This window comes from Microplitis demolitor, chromosome 9 (assembly GCF_026212275.2).
Source record: "Microplitis demolitor isolate Queensland-Clemson2020A chromosome 9, iyMicDemo2.1a, whole genome shotgun sequence".
In the NCBI taxonomy this organism is placed as follows: Eukaryota; Metazoa; Arthropoda; class Insecta; order Hymenoptera; family Braconidae; genus Microplitis; species Microplitis demolitor.
Genome location: NC_068553.1, coordinates 16,620,748 through 16,642,284, shown reverse-complemented (window position 1 = coordinate 16,642,284; position 21,537 = coordinate 16,620,748). Strand labels below are relative to the sequence as shown.

General features: G+C 27.4%; 1 protein-coding gene and 1 long non-coding RNA gene across 3 annotated transcripts; both read left to right on the top strand.

Moving 5' to 3' along the window:
* Nucleotides 1–3,475: 3,475 nt before the first annotated feature.
* LOC128668624 (uncharacterized) lies at nt 3,476–9,599 on the top strand. The gene is made up of 3 exons (XR_008404274.1): nt 3,476–3,545; nt 8,757–8,949; nt 9,030–9,599. It is a non-coding gene; the product is annotated as an uncharacterized LOC128668624 (long non-coding RNA).
* Nucleotides 9,600–12,062: 2,463 nt separating this feature from the next.
* Nucleotides 12,063–21,282, top strand: LOC103578483 (E3 ubiquitin-protein ligase Su(dx)). Of its 2 annotated transcripts, none has more exons than XM_008559606.3 (9): nt 12,063–12,316; nt 13,431–13,577; nt 14,512–16,357; nt 17,291–17,533; nt 17,624–17,783; nt 18,250–18,524; nt 18,595–18,820; nt 19,295–19,391; nt 19,505–21,282. In XM_008559606.3, the coding sequence occupies exons 2-9, from the start codon at nt 13,526–13,528 to the stop codon at nt 19,675–19,677; spliced, it is 3,072 nt and encodes a 1,023-aa protein (XP_008557828.1). In that variant the 5' UTR covers nt 12,063–12,316; nt 13,431–13,525; the 3' UTR covers nt 19,678–21,282. The 2 variants fall into 2 exon arrangements, with proteins under 2 accessions (XP_008557828.1, XP_008557829.1); XM_008559607.2 differs by lacking the exon at nt 12,063–12,316 and adding an exon at nt 12,553–12,747.
* The last annotated feature ends 255 nt before the right edge of the window (nt 21,283–21,537 follow it).

Genomic DNA, 21,537 nt, shown 5'->3' with positions numbered 1-21,537 from the left:
AACGCATTAGCGTAATATAGGCATGTACATTAAGATTTTTAGCAAGACTGAATTTAAATAATTTATATTATCGGTTTTTTGTAATTTTTTATCTATTTTCTTATAATTATATAAATCTGTACACTAAATAACATTTAAATACTAACGTACAATAAAAATTATTAATTATAACTTTTTAAAAATTTAATTCTACAATAATAATATTATTAATAATTATTAAAATAATCATAAAGAGAGACAACGAAAGAAGTCGTTTGTATCTGTATAATAAATCTATATATCTGGACATCGATGAATTCTGTACACTGTACATTTATTGGATCAGTTATAAGTTTTTTTTTTTCCTATATCCAATCATAAGATTTATATCAATTAATCATACATTGAAAATTAACAACAACTTTTGTTCTTGGTATTCTTAATTGGCGTTTTACAATCGACAATTAGCTTGATTAATATTTCAAGGCTAATTATTAATTATTGCTTTCTACAATGGAGGTGTTCTACCGATTTTTTTAAGAAATATTTTTCTAACGTCACAAAATTTTTATTCAAACATTTAATTACAATTATCAAGCCTCTTTTCTTTTCACTTAACGTCAAGTACTGCTTCAACGTATTCTCAATCTTCAATATTAAAGATTTATTATTATACTTTTTTTAAAATAAATTTTATAAAAATAAATACAAATATTCATCAATTCTTTTAATTAAAAAAAAAATATCTGTAATTCTAATTATAATTACAAAGAAAATATGTAAATTAATCAATAATTTATTTAGATTTAATGTCATTTGAAAATTTTTTTTATCTATTCTTAATCAAAAAAAAAAAATAATAAATTAGATTACATTAAAGACAAATTGTAATAGCTGCTTCAAGAGATCGATTTTGAATTTGTAGCAGCAAATAAATTGGATGAATTTATTTGCTGTTTATTGTTTTTGTTAATTTATTTTGTCTTATCGTTAAATAAATGAAATCATTTACTTAAAAGTGATTTTTTTTTACAATGACTCAATAACTCGAGTAAAAAACTATTAATGAATGAATGACTGAAAGAAAAATATAAATTGATATTTAAATTTTTTTATCAAAGTTAACGTGACGTTAAATTCATTATCGTGATCTTATAGAAGATAAACATTGATGAATTGATATCACGTTTCATTTTTTTTATAGCCCATTGACACTTTAATCATAATAATCGTCAGTATTATTGAGTTTACAGTTTCTTACATTCGTCACGTGATTACGAGTAGTAATAAGTGATAATAATCAATAATATTTAAAGATAAAAAATCGTGGAAACTTTTAAAATAAGTAGTAAAGAATTTTTTTTTATAAATAACATTCGTTATATTTTATTTGTTTTTCCTAACACTTGAATTAATTAATAAAGTAATTAATATCAATTATACAAACATGCGTATCGATAATGAAATAATTAGCGTAAAAATAACAATAATTGTAAGAGATAATAATGAACAGATGAGTCATTAATAATCAATGATTGAACGTATAAATTTAAACCTTATCAGCATTCACGGGCGGCATACATTAATTTCATGGAAGAGAAGATTATTATCTTCATTGGTTTTTGTAAAAATTTCTCGCAAAAATATGCCACGTTTTTTCGGAATAAATTTTTATTTTTAAAAGTAAATGAGTTGTATGTCATGATCGTAGAAAATTTTTGATTGATCATCGTCACTTCTCAACAGTAATTCCATCATCTTAATAAATGTAGACAGTTATATAGCGCTTGTTTTTTCACTTAATACTTTTTTTTTTCACCCAAGAGTATAACGCATTGGAAAAATACATGATAAAATTATTCTCTGTGTTCGATTAAGTAGCCAGTAGCTTTTCTCTAGTCTCTTAGTAAAAAATTTCTTTGATTTGGTGGGCAATGTACAAATGGACGTCAACTTAAAAAAAATATCCATTGATCTCCTGATTAATTATTTTTCGTTTGCACATCTGAAAAAAAAATTAATATTATTTAATATTTAGTAGCAAGTAATAAATTGGTGTTTTAATTATTTAAATATAAAAGTATAAAAAATATTTTTTCACTCGTTAGGATGAAGAAAGACAGTAGATAAATATTGTAATTTATAATTAATTAATTAAAGAAAAAAATGATTGTAACTCGAGTATATTGAAGAACAATAAATAATAATTTTTAAATCAGTTGAATGTTAAATTATTACTTACTTCTGTCATATTTTGAATTAATTTAATTTATTATTATGGACAAACAACATTAGGTTAGATTGTTGACAGCACTGTGGCTACTGATGTTCATCCGAATCTTATATTAATAATTTTACAAGCAATTTGATTGACACATGAATTACTTTATTAAATAAATCCTAAGAAGTTTATAATTAAGAATTAATAATTAACTTTATAACTTATGACAGCTGCTTTCTTCAAGAAACGACTGATGTTTTGGGTGAGTTTACAATTAAGGTCGCATGCGCACTGAGAGACGCGCGGCATATTCTCGCGGAAGATTTTTTGAATTAAAAATTTAGTTGATTAAAAATAAAAGTAATGCAAATAACTTTATTTTAATTAACAAAAAAAAAAGATTTTGATTGAAATAAGACTCGAGACTTGTTCGCAAGTTATTTTATTAGATGTATGAAACATCTAGATGCATAATAATTATATTTAATAATAATTGAAGTGCATTTTCTGATAGTTTTAACTTTTTAATCACGTTTTAAAGGTGTTTGCATTCATGATAATCACTTGAATTTTAGTGAATGGGCTTGTATTAATATTGATTTATAAAAATCAATGCATTTTAATGTAAAAAACATAAGGATTTTATTAAAATTAATCAAATTATTTCATTTTAAAAATTGTTGCATCAGCTTTTTTTGGACAAGGGGGTTGCGGGGACGGGGGAAGAGGGTCAGGTCACGTAGGCACGGTTGAGGGGTAGTTCGGACGTAAGGTCGAAGTTGGGGGGAGATCTCCTTCTACCTGCGCAGAAAAAAAGCCCATACCAGTAAAATTGTCTACTGCGCAGGGTGAGTAGTAAGAGGGGGAAAGTGAGGGTGAAGTGAGAGGGCTAAGGTCAAGGGGCAAAAGGGTCAGTTGGCACCCGACACCCGATGTGTAGACATCGTAGTCGAAGTGTCCAGCTATATTTCAAAATACTTTTGACTTTTTTTTTTTAATTTTTTTTTTCCTTAACGTGATTCATGGTCACTTTCAAATAAAATTTTTTTTTTCAACTGGCATTTTCGCAAGTTGGAATAATTAATTTTTTTTTCTTAATTTTTTTTTTCGTGTAGTAAATTTCAAAAGTCAAAAGTATTTTTTTTTTTTAATTAAAAAGTGTTGATTATTTAGACAGGTTTTCAATGGATTTCAACGACGAAAACTATCGTTTTCTGATGTCTTGACTGGAAGGAAGGATGGAATTGAAACACACTGACCTACCTCAAGGAACTGCTAGCTGTCATCCTACCAGCTGATCATCTGGCATCGTTCGGCAGGGAAATAAAGTTATTTCCCTGTTGAGGTTTGTTATTGTTTTTTGGTTTCTATCACTCTCTTTTCTATTCTCCATTATTATCTGTCTATTTCATTTCACTTTTTAATTCTTATCAACGGTTCCGTATCTTTTTTTTTTTTTTTTAAATTAAAATCATTACGCTTATGAATAGTAGAGTCATTTGAAACTAATTCGGTTTTTTCAACTAAAATTAAGTTTTTTCAAATTAAATTCGAGTCATTTGAATTAAATTCAGTTTTCTCAAATTCAAGTCGAGTCATTTACAGTAAATTAAGTTTTTTCAAATCAGAGTCGAGTCATTTGAAACTAGTTTGGTTTTTTGAACTTAAATTCGAGTCATTCGTAATAAATTCAGTTTTTTCAAATTAAATTCAAATAATTTATAGTAAATTTAGTATTTTTAATTTGCAGTCGAGTCATTTACAATATATTTAGTTTTTTTAAATTAAGATTTGAGCATTTGCATGAAATTTAGTTTTTTCAAATCCAAGTCGAGTCATTTGAAACTAGTTCGGTTTTTTTAATTTAAATTCGAGTCATTCATAATAAATTCAGTTTTTTCAAATTAAATTCGAATAATTGACAGTAAATTTAGTATTTTTTAATTGCAGTCGAGTCATTTACAATATATTTAGTTTTTTTAAATTAAGATTTGAGCATTTGCATAAAATTTAGTTTTTTCAAATCAAAGTCGAGTCATTTGAATTAAATTCAGTTTTTTCAAATTAAATTCGAATAATTTATAGCAAATTTAGTATTTTTAAATTGCAGTCGAGTCATTTGTAATATATATAGTTTTTTTAAATAAGAGTTGAGCATTTGCATAAAATTTAGTTTTTTCAAATCAAAGTCGAGTCATTTGAAACTAGATCGGTTTTTTGAACTTAAATTCGAGTCATTCGTAATAAATTGAGTTTTTTCAACTTAAATTCAAATAATTTATAGTAAATTTAGTATTTTTAATTTGCAGTCGAGTCATTTGCAATATTTTTAGTTTTTTTAAATAAGAGTTGAGCATTTGCATAAAATTTAGTTTTTTTCAAATCAAAGTCGAGTCATTTGAATTAAATTCAATTCTTTCAAACTAAAATCGAGTCATTTACATTTAATTTTTTTTTTCTTTTTCAATTAAAGTCGAGTCTTTTGCATTATTTTTAGTTTCTTAGAATTCAATTCGAACGTTTAAATTTATCTTTAAATCTGTAGAATCATTTATATTCGAGTCATCTTTCAAATTTTAATTAATATATTTAATATTGGGGTGTGAATTCATATATACACATAATCTTTTCAAAATTAGAGTCACGTACATATTATAAGAACTAGAGTCACATATTTTTCACCGCCTTTTTTTTTTTTCTTAATAAATTAAATTCTGTATCAAGTGATACAAAATTCCGGTTTTTTTTGCAAGTAGAATCATACAAATCGAACTAATTTTTTAAAAAGTAGAGTCATTTTAATTACAGTAAAGTCATTTGAGTTGAATTCAATTTTAAAATATGCCATTTAAATTAAATTAATTTTTCCAAGTAGAGTCATTTATTTTTTTAAATTTTGTCTTTTTTTTATTATATTCATTTTAATTAGAGTCATTTGAATCACAAGCAGTACTAACCGAGTAACCTTTTTTTTTTCTATAAATTGAATAACTCCCTTCTGGAGTTATTGTATTTAATTTTTTTAATTTAACATGGGGTGTAGATTGATTGGTTATCAATAGCCTTCTGCTGTTGATAATTCAAACATAACTTTTTTTTTCCCATCTCACACACATACACATACGCTCTTTGCGTTCCCAACTCTCTCTCTCTTCTATTTCTTATCTTTTTCTTATTTTTTTTAATGGGGGTAATTAGATTAATTATTGGACCAGTAATAGGTTTTTTGTTGAGAGTATTCTCTCAGTAGAATCACGCGTTTAATTTTAGAGTCAACCAACCCTTCCCTAATTCATCTCTTTCTCTTTCTATACCACCACCTTCACCCCTTTTTTTTAATAATTAATTCGCGTTGGGTTTTTGTCCGCGAAATGGGATATTGGTCTAGTGATTTAGTTGGGAGGGGGTTTATAGGTGTTAGGGATTATAAGGACACTTGGTTCTTATAATATATTTAGAATTAAATTCACGCGAATTAGAGTCTGAAAATATATATCGCTCTATAGATCTTAAAGGCGAAAAATATTGTTACGCTGTTATGGGTGGCCAACCATAGCAGCGTATATAAAATATTTTTTTTATGCATTAAAAATAAAAAAAAATTTATTTTTTTTCTTTTTTAATGATAAAAAGTTGAAAAAAGAAATTTTCCCTGATCAGTTTTAATTTTTTATGAATTATTCTGTCCCACCCTTTGAGTACCCGGGTGCGATTTGGGTGCCGGTCTCAATTCATTTAAAATTTTTCTGATCAAATCTTTTCTTTTTTAAGTGTTTAAGCGTCTGTAGAGCGATATGTGTTTTTTATTTTTATTTTTTTATTCAATTAATTAGAGTCACTTTTGCTGCGTTAGTTAATAAGTTAGTTATACTATAGGAGGGGAATAATATAGGACTGGGGTTTTGATGTCACTAGACCGATCGGGGGAGTAGATTAATTAAATAATTCGGGTTTTTTTTTTTTTTTTAATTAGAGTCATCCCATCTCTTTCTTCTTAATGAGTGGTAACTCTACCACTCATTTACTCTTTCATTTACTACACACTTTACCACCCTTTTTTTTAAAAAATTCGAGTATTAGCGTCACGGTTTTTTTAGATATTTAAGTTACTGGTCCAGGGGCTTTTAAATTAGAGTCAATTTTGCTTTGGGTTCTTTTTAGCTTCAATTCTTTTTCTTTCTCTCTCATACACCCTTACTTACACTACCCCTGAGACTCTGTTCATCTTTAATGAAATCGAGTCTCACCCCACACGCCGTCGTATAGTCGAGGTTACTCACAACCTCGCTTACGGCGACTTTTCTCCACACACCAATCTACACCCTTAATTTTTTCCTTTAAATTCATTAAATTAGATTTAAATTAAGAAAGTCACCTGGCACTTGGTCAGGTGGCATTATCATTAGAGTCTTTAATTTACTTGTTGGTACTGCTTGCATGTAATATTAATTTGATTAGAGTCACTTTAAAAATCGGTTTTTTTTTCCTCTAATAATAAATTTAATTTAAATGGCATTTCCGCGTAAAAAAAGAGCATTGGCACTAGGTCAGGCTGTCGCGTTTTTAAATTGTTAGTTTTTTTATAATATATATCCTGATCTTCTGGGCTGGTACGCATAACCCTCCGGTTCGATCGATGTCGGTCCTTATTGGTCGCATGCTATAAGAAAATCTATCATTATCATGTTGTTATCGATATTATCATTATTATTGTTGTTGTCATAATTAATAACAATATCATTACCACTTTATGAGTGAGATAGTGATAGTGTAAGTGGCCCTGGCAGGTCACATTGCACAATTGATATTAATATTGACTGCAATGGTTTTATTGATGATATCATAATGATGTGATTTTATAGTGACTTTTGTGTGCGATCAAAACGGGGATTCGATTTATCGATTGGCTGGTGGCCTAATGCTACGCATACGGTTCGGTTTTGATGGTAATATATTATGTCGTTTTTATTATTCTTCGAAAGAAAACACACACACACACACACTTTTTTTTATCATACATGTTTTTACACCCCGATTATTTTTTATTAAATTCAATTTTATAAAACTAGAGACATTTGAATTAAAGTCAGTTTTTTTATAGTCACTTACATTAGAGTCATTTTTACAAAATTAGCGTCATTTTGAGTAGCGTCAGTTTTCAATAGTTTTTATTTTAATGAATGTATTTTATGCAACTGCTCATTTACGTTTAAGATTTTTTATCGTTACTTAATTCGCGTCTTTTTTTAAACAGTCGAGTCATATAATTTAGCGTCAATTTTCATAGAAGTAGACTGAGTATTTTTCTGAGAGTAGAGTCACTTGAATTAGAGCCAGTTTTTAAAATTTTTAACTTTAATTAATCAATTCAATGTAAATGCTCATTTACTCCTAATTTTTTTATTGTCATTAAATTCGAGTCATTTTTAAAAAAGTAGAGTCATTTTTTTCTAAGAGTAAAGTCAGTTTTTGTTTTCTTCAGTAATAGAGACCTGACATTAGGTCAAGTTACCCTATAGTTTTTTCAATTTTTAATCAATTTGGATCCTCATTGCTCGTATATGCTAAGAAAATCTATATTATTATATAGTTATCGGTATTATCATTACTATTGTTGCTGTCATAATTAATATCAATACCATTATCATTCTATAATGATAGTGTAATTGGCCCTGGCAGGTCACATTACACAATTGATATTAATATTGTTTGCAATGGTTTTATTGATGATATCATAACGATGTGATTTTATAGTGACTTTTGTATATGATCAAAAGGGGTTTCGATTACAATTAATCAATTTCATGTAAATGCTCATTTATCCCCACCTTTTTTTTATCATCATTTAATTCGAGTCATTTTTTATAAAAGTAGAGTCATTTAATTTAGCAATTATTTAATAGGCATAGAGTAAGTTTTCTAAACGTCGAGTCACTTAAATTAGAGTCAGTTTTTTTTTTTATTTTCAACCTCTTTTAAGTATTTTATTGTAAATGCTCATTCATTTTCAATTTTTTTATCGTCATTTCATTCGCGTCATTTTTAAACGAGTAGAGCCATTCAGTTTAACGTAATTTTATTAAAAGTAGAGTCAGTAGTTTTTTGAAAGTAGAGCCACTTTGATTAGAGTCATTTTTGTAAAAGTAGAGTCATTGATTTTAGAGTCACGTTTTTTTTCAATGAATTAGTTTATTGCAATTAGTCAAGTTAATTTCAGTTTCAATGGCATTTTAATTATTATTTAGAAAAAAAAACTAGATACGCGAACCGCGTCCCGATATATTGATTTTTTATCTTTCTTTTTTTGTTTTTAGGAATTTTTTTTAGGTTTATAAATATGATTTTTTTTAAATAGATTTCTCAAGGTTACGGAACCTCATCATGAATCGTTTAAATTTTATAAATTATTTTTTTGTTCAGGTTTAGGCGTATAATTATTTTCTCATTTTTTTTAGTATATTTTTCAAGATTCTGGGGACTTACTTAATCCTTACCCTATTGAAGTTATTGGGCTATTAATTTATTTTTTTTTCTTTTAAATTTTTTTTTTTTTCAGGTTTAGGTATATGATTTGGATGATTTTTTTCCTATATCATTTATGACGTGTCCAATCAAGAGTCCAATGGAATCTATTGACATGACTGGCCTATTAGGACCAGAATAATTTTTTCGACAGTAATGTTGCTGAACATTGAGGACAAGGTGTTGCCGAGCCAAGGACACACCGCTGCTTTTAATTTTTTTTTCTGGTGGATATTTATTCTCAAATCTTTTATTTTTTCCATAAATATGTATCCCTGTATTTAATCTATTGGGATATATATTTTAGTTTCAGATCCAGTCAACAAAAATAAGGATATCCATAGGTGCCAAGGAATACCGAGACCAGGAGAAGGAGGACCAGGACCAGGAAGAAGAATAATTATTATTAATTGATTATTAATATTATTATTATTAATTATTAATTTAATTTAAGATTAATTGTATTTAGTTTTAAATAATTATTTTATACAGGTGTGAGTGTGATGAATGATATTAGAATGATTTATAATTTAAGATTTTAATTAATATTTTTATAGAGTAAGAATGTGTACGAGTGGCATGTTTTTATTGCTTGGCATGTGCTTGCTTGTTTTTATTTTATTTTATTTGGGTTTGATCGCATGGTTTGGTTTGTTTATATTTAATTTAATTTTTTCCCTTTTTCCCATTACCTTTTAATTTTAAGTGTGTGTTTTATTTTATTCGGGTTTGACTGCATGGTTTGGTTTGCTTTTATTTAATTTAATTTTACCTCTTTTTATTCCCATTCCTTTTTACTTTAAGTGTGTATGAATATAATTTACTTTAAATTTAAGTGTATGATGAATGAGTGTGATTCTATTTATTGAGATATCCGTGCCCGGATATTATTATTATTATTAAGTTTTAATTTTAAGAAATTTTATTTATAAAATTTTATTATTTATGTTTTTTTATATATTTGTTTTGTTAATTATGTAATGTATAATATTTTGTATTTGTATTTTATTTAGCTTTTTTTTGGTCACCAATCGAGTGATCACTGTGTTGGTCGGGTTTTTTCACTGGTAAAATCCTCCGATTTAAAACGATAGATTCCGGGTCTATCGGATTTTTATCGGAGTATTTTATCGGTGTCGAGGTTTCCCAAACGGGCTATTTTCTTTCTTACAAAAGAAAATAGCCTAGACCAGTACAATTGTATTTTTAAACAAATACAATTGTAGGTGAATGCGCACAGTATAGGAAGTCGGTCCTCAGCCGCTTTTTTTTTTTTTTTTTTAAATAATAAATTCTAATATTTATTATTTTTAACCGAGCATTTATAAATAAAAAAATAACCTTCCCTTTATTTTTAATTAAACATTTAGATTATAAATAGAATTAAGTATATTATTAATAAGAAAGTGAAAAATCCATATAATTCAAAAGAAGTAGAAGAATTCTTATAAATACAGGTAAGTAAAAAAAATAATAAACATTAATGCAATCAAATAAACAAAAAAAAAATTATGAAAAATAAAGAAAAATATATACTATAATTTTCTCTTTTTTTTTACAATATTATTTATATTTTTCATCTGCTTCTTTACAAAAGTATTTATTTCCTGAACGATATTTGTCGTACAGAAAATAAATATTGTAGTAGAGAAGCAAATATTAATATTCATACTAATTAAATTATAAATATATAGTATAAAAAGAAATGAAAAATCTCTACCGAATGCCTTTCGAGAGATTTTGTATTTTTTTTTAGTATTTGCGCATGTGCATTAGTATATTGTTTTTAGTAGTTTTGTTTTATATTAATTAATTAAAATTCTTTTATATGGAGTAATTCTGATTTAAATAAGAAAATACTATTCCTTTGTTTAAATATAATATTTTATTTATTAATGTACATGTATATAAATAAATATGTCTAAATAAGATATACATACATATATTTAATAGTAATAAATAACAAAGAAAGTAAAAAAAGAACAAATTATCATCAATAAATTTCCTAAATTTTTAAATGTTCGCGCATGCGCATTTATAAAACTTTACATGTCTACTTATTTACGAGTGTATGTACGTAAAAAGTCTGTTCTTAATCGCTTTGTTTTTTTAATAATAAATTTTTATTTCAATTCTCGTTAATTATTTATTTTTTTTTTAAACCATTTCTTTATTTTTAATTAAATATTTAATTTTACAAATAAAAATAAGCGTTTTTTAAAAAACGAAAGTAAATTTAATTATGATGAATAAATTACACACATAAATACAGGTAAGTAAAAAAAAATAATACCTAGAAATAAATAAAACAAAATTTCAGTATATATCTGCAAAGAACTTTTTATTGGACATCCGTTTTATAGTTTTAAATATTCGCGCATGCGCATTCTGGTTTGGTGTGTTATTCGAAATTTAGGCTCACGTTCCATTTATTTTAGATCATTTCTGCTAGGTGTCACTACCGCTCATAGTCATTTTAGCTATAAGTCAATTTCGGTAAACGTAATTGGGAACCTTGCGTGCAAGCCGTTTTGAAAAAGTAAATTACTGGTATGTGTATTTTAGATACTTTCTGTCAACATATCACTGTAATTATAATCGTTGACTGAAAAAAATTTAATTTAAAGAGAAATTGTACATACAACATCTGTATGTCTTATTAATTAAAAAAAAACTTGGCTTTGAGACAAAATAAAATTTTTATTGTCCTTTTAAAAGATATTTTTATAACATCTTAAAGTTGTGCTATTTAGGTTGGTTCTAGAAGTCATAGAAAATTCTTCTTCTTTTTGCCTTCTTAAAAAAATCATTTTAACTGAAAAATCTTTTAAATGACTTATTTGTAATTTAATTTTTCAAACTTTTATATTACAGATGACACAAAAGCAAGCTTTACTTGGGAACATCTGTACGTCTTATTTATTTAAGAAAACTTGAATTTTATCTGATGTCTGCTTCATTCGCACTCATGCTACATTATACTCAAAAAATTTTTTATATGTAATTTAAAAAATGACTGAATGTAGCAGACGTCAGACAAATTTAAAGTCATAAATAAATGGAGTAAATAATTAATAAAATATAATTATAAAAAAGTTGGCATTTAAAAATTTTAAAATTAATATTTACTCTATTCATTTATAGTTTTAAAATTGTCTGATGTCTGCAACATTTACACTCATTATTTGTGCTAAATAAAATTCAAATTTTTCCCGCTACTATTTAGACAGTTTAAAAGCGACATCTTTAGTGTGTTAATGTCCATTACTATTTTCTTTGGTTCTTCTTCTTCTTCTATCTTTTTTATCACTAATTCGTAATATTTTTATCCTCTTCGTCTTTCCTCTTGATATAAACGTGTTGATACTCATTTTTCTTTCAACAACGGAGATCTAGTTTTCTATATACATTTTGACGTATGGCAAAATGGTGGTTCACTGATAGTAAAGTTCATTCTTTATTCAATGATAATGCAAAAAATATAATAATAAATACATAGATATATATTATTAATAATAAACAATATATATTAATTGTGATTTAAGTGTGCAATGTATATATATAAATTTTGGATAATTACTATCGCCCATTTAGGTTAGTAAACTATATATTGAATTAGATATTAAAATAATATTTTTAATATGCATAATATATATGTATATATATACTACATGTAGGCATACACATATATATTTATATGGACAGATAATGTAATTTCATGATTAAATTTTGTCTTTTGACGATTACAAGTTTTGCTTGGTTGGCATTTTTTATGACAGTAATCAGTCATCATTTTTATTTTTTAATTAATGAATCATAAAATTCGTCGGGTATTTATATATTTTAGTATACATATATATACTTTTTATTTGGCAAATTATATTAAACTGTACGTCAGTCATTTTTTTTTTATTTAATAAAAGATAATAATGATAATTTCCGTAATTGAACTGTAATTTTTTACGTAAATTATTCTATTGTAAATATGTAGTGTACATATATGTAATATATGTATATATATATGGGTAAATATATGTATTATATTAATTTTAATGTAGTTGAGATAAATTATATTCTGAAAAATAAATTAAAGAAAATTTAATGATTCTCAAATTAAGACAATTCAAAATTTTTGAATTTTTTTTTTCAATGATTTAATTTTAAAAAATAAATTTAAAAAAATATGCACATGTAGAAAATTTAAAAAACTACAAGTCCAATTTTTTAAAAAGTTTTTTTTATAATTTTTTATTTCAAAAATAAAATTCAAAAATTAGACGTTGGTGAACTTATGACTGAAGTTAGCTGCCGAATAATTTTCAAAATTTTTTTAAAACGACAAATTATTAAAAAAAAAATATTTTAAAAAATTACACGTATAGTTTTTTAAATTTTCTACATGTGCTTTTTTGCAATTGATTTGAATTGTCTGTTGACCTGGATCATATTTTTTTAAATATTTAAAAATTTAATTGCGATAGAGCCCAAAAAAACACTTTATTTATTTATATAAATAATATATTTAGATAAAATAACAAAATCACAAATGTAAGTGATATAAGTATAAACTAATAAATATTTGCAAAAGTTGATGAGTCAACTCATGTGTTTTTGAATTCCATTCATATCTGTGTAGAATAATTAAAAATATTTATTTTGTTTATTTAATAAGATCGAGTTTAAAATTTTATTTTGTTTATTTTTTAAGGAAACAACAGTATTGACTCAAGCAGGATGTTATGATTACTGTGGTAATAAAGGAAATATTAAATAATCAAACAATAATTCAATAAATTGATTACCATGTCTCAATGTGAAGTGGGAACATCTGGATTTCATCAGCTCAGTGTCACTAGTAAGTTCATTTATTTATTGATTCATTTATTAACAACAGTGTGGCCACGAAAGAATGAACGAAAAAAATTTTTTGAAGTTCGTAAATCGTTGTTGAGACGAGCAAAAATTTGGAAATTTTTTTTTTCGGTCATTTTCTCAGTCGACCACATCGTAAGCCTGCCTAATGTCTCTCCCCTAAATCAGCAGGTACTGAGTCCAAACAGCACCCACTTAACCACTTTTTTGAGTTTCGTAGCAGACATCCCGTTATAAGCCTCCGTTAAAATTACATAAATTATAAACTAACAATAGCAACAAAATATCTAAATTAATTATGAAAATTTACTATCGATCTTTCGCGGATAATAATTTTATAAATATTAAGTTAAATATTATTTATTGGTGATAATTGTAATGATTAATTACAATTAAAGCTTCTGTTACAATTTAAAAGTTTTATTTAGCATTATGTTGATCAATAACAATTATTATTATTATTACTTTCATTAATACCCTTGTCATTATTATTTTTTACATTACAATTATTATTTGTGTAAAAAGATAAGTATTTATTTTAGCGCTATAAGTACTAGAAAAATCGGGACACTGGCGCATGTGACAAAACGTAAATTTGACGTTTAAAATTATTTAAAATAAACACAGGCTTATAACGAGTAGTCGAGATCAAAACTAAACCCACGGAAGACTGAAATTTCAAAAAAATTTCCCTGTCTCTAGACCAGGCTTATGACGAGTCGACTGTATGGCCATTTTATCCCGTAATTTTTCTGACTACTGTATTATTGAAAAATTTTCAAATTTTGAACTGTCACAATTCCTGGATATTTTTCAAAATTTCCTGACATTTCCATGATATTCCCAGATTGTCGCCACCCTGTAATTAACTAATTAATTATCTGAAATATAATAAAAAATATCTTATAATTTTACAGTTGAAGCTGCAATATTACGCAGCTCATCCTTTCTAAAGCCAAATCCTTACGTCGAATTTTCAGTTGACGACAAAAGTCCTCGTAAAACTGAAGTGTCAAAAGCAACTTATCAGCCAAAATGGAACGAGGAGTTTACAATCCTCGTGACACCATACTCTCAACTACACTTTCGTCTACTAGACCACAGTACATTTCGCAAAGACACAATCATCGGTGAAAAACGTATCAGTCTATTCCAGATACTGTCACACTACAGTGGGAAGCTCGAAAATCTAGAGCTAACACTCGATTTGATAAACGAAAGTAAACATGACTCCCAATTAGCCAAAGTCGGCGAACTAGTGACTCTGTTCGATGGTCTGAAAATTGATATGACGACAGTGACACCGCCAGTTGTCATCGAGCAGGTACGTCAGCCAGCCTGTACATCATCAGTTGGCTCGCATCCCCTGGGTGCTGCTAATTCAGCAGACCCAGCAAATAATCGCAGTATTTTAAACGGCGGGATCCGTGCACTGATGCGCGGTCAAGGAACTGAAAACACAGCACCAACGCAGCATCGAAACCCATATCTAGTTTATGACCCTAGTGATTTCGGACAGTCGGTCTTGATCAATTCAAACGGAACACCGCGAAATGTTATGGGCAACGCGGTTTTATCAGCAAGACTACCACCGCTTTCTGACAACGGATCAGTATCAAGAACTACTGTCGGATCCAGTCGTTTGTCAGGCGAGTCAAGCAATGGATCAAGATCCAGTGTCGGATCACGACTACCCAAAGACATTTGCGATGATCACAATGGAGTTTTGATTGGACCACGTGTTCATCCAGATCAATTGAATTCTCGCAGTGATAATACCGTAGCTACGTTTCGTTTACCTCTTGATACTTCACGAGATGATGGCAATATTGGGTCACGTCATACAGAAATGTCACGTGATAATCCTGCGTCATTTTCAGTTGATAGTATTCGCGATGACAGCACAGTGGCAGTTGCCGGAGGAGTTGGAGTTCCTGGAGTATCAACAACAGCCACAACGGCAACGACAACAACAACTGGGTTGCGATTACTCGCTGAAAGACGTAATGATAATTCTCAGATCGTGTCGTCTATGATGCTACCGGATGTATCACAACGACGTTATGATAATTCACCTGTAGTTCCAGTGGTTATTTCGAATGATCAAATTCAGCAACCGGGTTCTGGTGAAGCTGCTGCTGTTCCTGTTGCTGATGTTGAAGCTGCTGAAGAACCTTTACCACCTGGGTGGGACATGCGCTATGACGTTTATGGACGGAGGTATTACGTAGATCACAACACGCGAAGTACTTCGTGGGAGAGACCGCAGCCGTTGCCGCCTGGATGGGAAGTGCGTCGCGATCCACGGGGAAGAATTTATTATGTTGATCATAATACCCGCAGCACCACGTGGCAGCGACCGAATACTGAGCGACTGCAACATTTCCAGCAGTGGCAAGGGGAGAGACAGTTCGTGGTACAACAGGGCAACCAACGGTTCCTTTATCCCCAAGCTGGGGGACAGCCGATTGTCGCTGGTCCGTCAACGAGTGTTGCGACTGATGAAGATGATGCACTTGGACCACTCCCTGCTGGGTGGGAGCGTAGAAAACAACCGGAAGGAAGAGTTTATTATGTCAATCATAAGAATAGAACGACGCAGTGGGAGGATCCGAGGACTCAGGGTCAGGAGACGGGTATTGATGAGCCGCCATTGCCTGATGGCTGGGAAATACGTCTTACTGAAGATGGTGTAAGATATTTTGTTGATCACAATACACGGACTACTACATTCCAAGATCCGAGACCTGGAGCACCTAAAGGGTAATTATTTTTTACTTAGTTGAAGGTCATAAGCCTGGTCTAGGGGATAGGGTTAATTTTTTGTGAAATTCCAGTATCTCTACCGCGCGTTTAGTTTTGTTCTAGACTACTTATTTTAAGTAGTTTTTGTAGGTGCTAGAAATAAATTTTTCTAAGTTTTCTCTAGGATTTGTCTAGGATATCTCTAGGATTCTCAAAGAAATAAATTTTTCTTAGTTTTCTCTAGGATTTGTCTAGGATTTATCTAGAATATCTCTAGGATTCTCAAAGAAACAAATTTTTCTAAGTTTTCTCTAGGATTTGTCTAGGATTAGTCTAGGATATCTCTAGGATTCTCAGAGAAACAAATTTTTCTTTCTAGCACAGCATTATAAGCCTGTGTTTATTTTATATAATTTTAAACGTCAAATTTACGTTTTGTCACATGCGCCAGTGTCCCGATTTTTCTAGTGCTTATAGCGCTAAAATAAATACTTATCTTTTTACACAAATAATAATTGTAATGTAAAAAATAATAATGACAAGGGTATTAATGAAAGTAATAATAATAATAATTGTTATTGATCAACATAATGCTAAATAAAACTTTTAAATTGTAACAGAAGCTTTAATTGTAATTAATCATTACAATTATCACCAATAAATAATATTTAACTTAATATTTATAAAATTATTATCCGCGAAAGATCGATAGTAAATTTTCATAATTAATTTAGATATTTTGTTGCTATTGTTAGTTTATAATTTATGTAATTTTAACGGAGGCTTATAACGGGATGTCTGCTACGAAACTCAAAAAAGTGGTTAAGTGGGTGCTGTTTGGACTCAGTACCTGCTGATTTAGGGGAGAGACATTAGGCAGGTTTATGACCAAGTCAAATTACTAATCAATTATTAATTATTAATATTTATTATTTTTTTTTTTTTTAATAGACCAAAAGGTATTTATCGTGTGCCAAGAGCATACGAGCGTTCTTTCCGGTGGAAATTATCACAATTTAGGTTTTTGTGCCAAACCAATGCGTTACCTAATCATATTAAAATAAGTGTCAGTCGACAAACACTTTTTGAAGATTCTTATCATCAGATAATGAACGCTGAGGCGTTTGCGTTGAGACGAAGATTGTATATTATATTTAAAGGTGAAGAGGGATTAGATTACGGTGGAGTTTCGAGGTAAATTAAATTAAATTGATAACTATATCATTATTATTTAATAAATAAATTATTAAATTATTTTTTTTTTTACTTGATATTTTTTTCCAGAGAATGGTTTTTCTTACTAAGCCACGAAGTTTTGAATCCAATGTACTGTTTATTTGAGTATGCTAATAAGAGTAATTATAGTTTACAAATAAATCCAGCGTCTTATGTTAATCCAGATCATCTGCAATATTTTAAATTTATCGGGAGATTCATCGCAATGGTAATTTTTTATTTTTTAATTGGTGTTTAATTATAGAAATTTTAAACTCGAAATATCTCAATAGCTATTGAGTTTTTGAAAAAATTATAAGATATCTTTTTTATAGAGAATTCAAAGCGCTACAAAAAAGGTCTCTTGTATTTTTTTAAAAAATTTAATATTTACTGAGATATTTACAAAAAATCCCAGACAATTTTAAACTCCAAATTTCTGTATCTTATTCTTAGAATTTTTAACTCAAAATATCTCAATAGCTATTGAGTTTTTGAAAAAAGTATAAGAGATCTTTCTTATAGAGAATTTAAAGCCCTACAAAAAATATTTCTTACAATTTTTTCAAAAACTCAATATTTACAGAGATATTTACAAACAATTAATTACACTTTTTTTTTATTGATAACTTTTAAATTTTAGCGGGAAAATTTTGAAGTTAGTTTTTTAAAATAAATATATTTATTTTCTACAGGCTTTATATCATGGGCGATTTATCTATAGTGGATTTACGATGCCGTTTTACAAACGAATGTTAAATAAAAAACTAATAATGAAAGATATTGAATCTATTGATCCCGAATTTTACAAGTCACTCGTCTGGATAAAAGAAAATAACATTGACGAGTGTGGCTTAGAGCTGTATTATAGTGTCGACTTTGAAATACTCGGTCAAGTCATTCATCATGAACTAAAAGAAAACGGTGATAAAATAAGAGTCGTTGAAGAAAACAAAGAAGAATATATGAGGTAGTATATTATTTAATTTTTCAAAATAATAAATTAATATAATACTAAATAAATTATTCTTAATTTATAGATTAATGACAGAATGGAGAATGACAAGAGGGATTGAAGAACAAACAAAAGCATTTTTAGAAGGTTTCAATTCTGTTGTACCTCTGGAATGGCTCAAATATTTTGACGAACGTGAGCTTGAGCTTATGCTTTGTGGTATGCAGGAAATAGACGTTGATGATTGGCAACGTAATTCTATTTATCGGCATTACACGCGAAATAGTAAACAAGTTCTTTGGTTCTGGCAGGTACGATAACTTTTTTTTATTACGGCCCTTCTCACTCAGTCCCCCACTTTTTAAAATTTTTTAATGCCATCTGTCATAAGCGTATCAAAATTTTATTAATTAACTAAAAAAAAAATTGAAACCTCAATTTAAAAAAAAGACGACGGAATTACAAGTGTCGTCGAGGTATAAAATCTAAAAAAAATAAATTACAGTTGTTATCAATTAGGAATTAAACGAAATTTTGCTTACAAAATTTGAAAATTCGAGTTATACAATTTGCATGAAGATTTTACTGAAATTTATTTTCCAAATTTTGTTGAACTCCCAATTTTTATCATCTGTGAGTTAATTTTTTTTTTAAATTGATAATACTTTGATACGCGTATGGCAGTTGTCATTAAACATTTTAAAAAGTGGCGGCACTGTATGAGAATGCGCTTGAGTTATAAAATAAATGTCATTTGTAATTTTTAAACAACTTTTTTTCTGTAGTTTGTACGAACAACAGACAATGAAAAAAGAGCAAGATTGTTACAATTTGTTACGGGAACATGTCGAGTACCTGTCGGTGGATTTGCGGAATTAATGGGTAAAGTTATTGATTATTTATTTTTAAAATAAGAGAAAAAAATCTTATCTAGTCTGGATCTATTTAGCAATTAGTTTTTAACAATTAATTAATTTTTTTATTTAAAATTGCAGGAAGTAATGGACCCCAACGATTTTGTATTGAAAAAGTTGGCAAGGATACTTGGCTACCAAGATCTCATACTTGTTTCAACAGATTAGATTTACCGCCGTACAAAAGTTACGACCAGATGGTGGAAAAATTGAATTACGCAATAGAAGAAACTGAAGGTTTTGGTCAAGAATAGTACCAAAATTTATTCAATAAAAAATATATAAATCCATCGAATTATTATATAAATTGTTATCAGAATTATCACTGTCAATTTAATAGGTATGTTGTGTAATTCAAATTATAAATTAATATCCAAGTACAGAATCATAGAAAAAAAAAATAATTCAAATTCAAATTTTTTTAAACTTTTTTTTAAAGAAAAAAAAGGTTTTATAATTCAGTGGTTTTATTTGCACATTATTTTCTTACCCGTGTAGAGAAAATTTTCTAAAAATATTTCAAAAAATTTCGACGTGGAAATTCAAAACTTGAGACAGATTTAAACTTCAAGGGAAACTTTTTTTAAACTTTTGTAGTTTGACAGTAAAAAAAAGTATCTAGGATTTTATATCCGAAATTTGAGTAAAAAAAAATTACTAAAACATATTTTTCAAATTGTATTTTTACCCTCATTTTAAAAATTTTGAATTTGAAATTTTTTATAAATGATTTTTTTATTTTTATTGAGCTATTGGTTTTTAATGGAAACTTTTTCGGAACGAGGGTAAAAAAAAAAAAAAACGTCTTTACTAGAAGATTCTCTTGTAAAATCCTGGATGAACTTTTTTTTTTATTATCAAATCTACGGAAGTTAAAAAAAAATTTAATTAAAATTCTAATGTCTCAAGTTTAAAATTTTCACGTCGAATATTTTTGGAATGAATTTTTTTTGCGGATCTCTTGGTTGTATTTTTGAAAGCAATAATTTATATAAAAAAAGTTTTTAAAAAAAATTACTAATCTCTTAAACCAAAAAAATGTTTACTGTCCAACAATTGGCTGTCAATTAAATAAAAAAAAAATCCATGTACAATTTTACAATTATCGACGATTTGAACAATCGAATGTCATAATTAACTTCAAGTAAAATATAAAATTTCTTTCATATATCAGTTATAAGGTAATGTATATAAAAAAAGTAAATGCGGTAATATAAAAAAATTAACACGAGTGTATAATTTTATTATTATAAAAAAAAATAATAATGATATTGAGTAAAAAAATTATTTATAAAATTATTTTATGATAAAGTTGTGTACATACTTTCTGAATAATTGTGTGAAAAGAACAGCTGTATATATGTAATGAACTGATGATTAATTAATTAATTAACTAGTTAATTAATTGAAAATGAGTGAAAAAATGTTACGCGCTTGTAGAAAAAAAATAAAAAAAAGAAGAAAAGATGTTGAGTAAATATATATATATGAAAATATATAAACGATAATAGCTTGCGATTTATAATCGTTGAAGAAATATATAGTATTTTAAAATATTAAATGAAACAATTCCATAGTTTTATTTTTTAATTATAATTATTTATGATAGTATTTTTTTTTTGTTTTATAAATTAATCACAGGAACAAAATTCACATTCTAATAGTTTAGTTCTGACATTAGACTGCTCAATTTAATGTACTTAAGAGATGTACATTATGCGAAATAGAAAATCTAATTATTTTTATTGTTTTAATTTAAAATAATTATTGTAAAACATTTTTGTAGTCACTAATAATTCTTTTTGTTATTTTTAAAAATTTATTTGGGCACGGTAAAATTATTATTATATTATTATGAACTGTATATGTAAATATGTTTGTACAGAATATATATAACAATAAATTAATTTATAGTTGGAAATTTATTATTTATTTATCAGATTGATTGTTATTTTTTAGTCATAAAATTTCAAAAACTATTTTTTTTGTTTAAATAGACATTTATATTTTAGGTACAAAAAGCCTAATTGTTTGAAAAATTTGATTTTTTTTACATATATTTATTGTTAAACATAAAAACGACTTGAAATTAAAATTTATCAGAATTGTTTTTT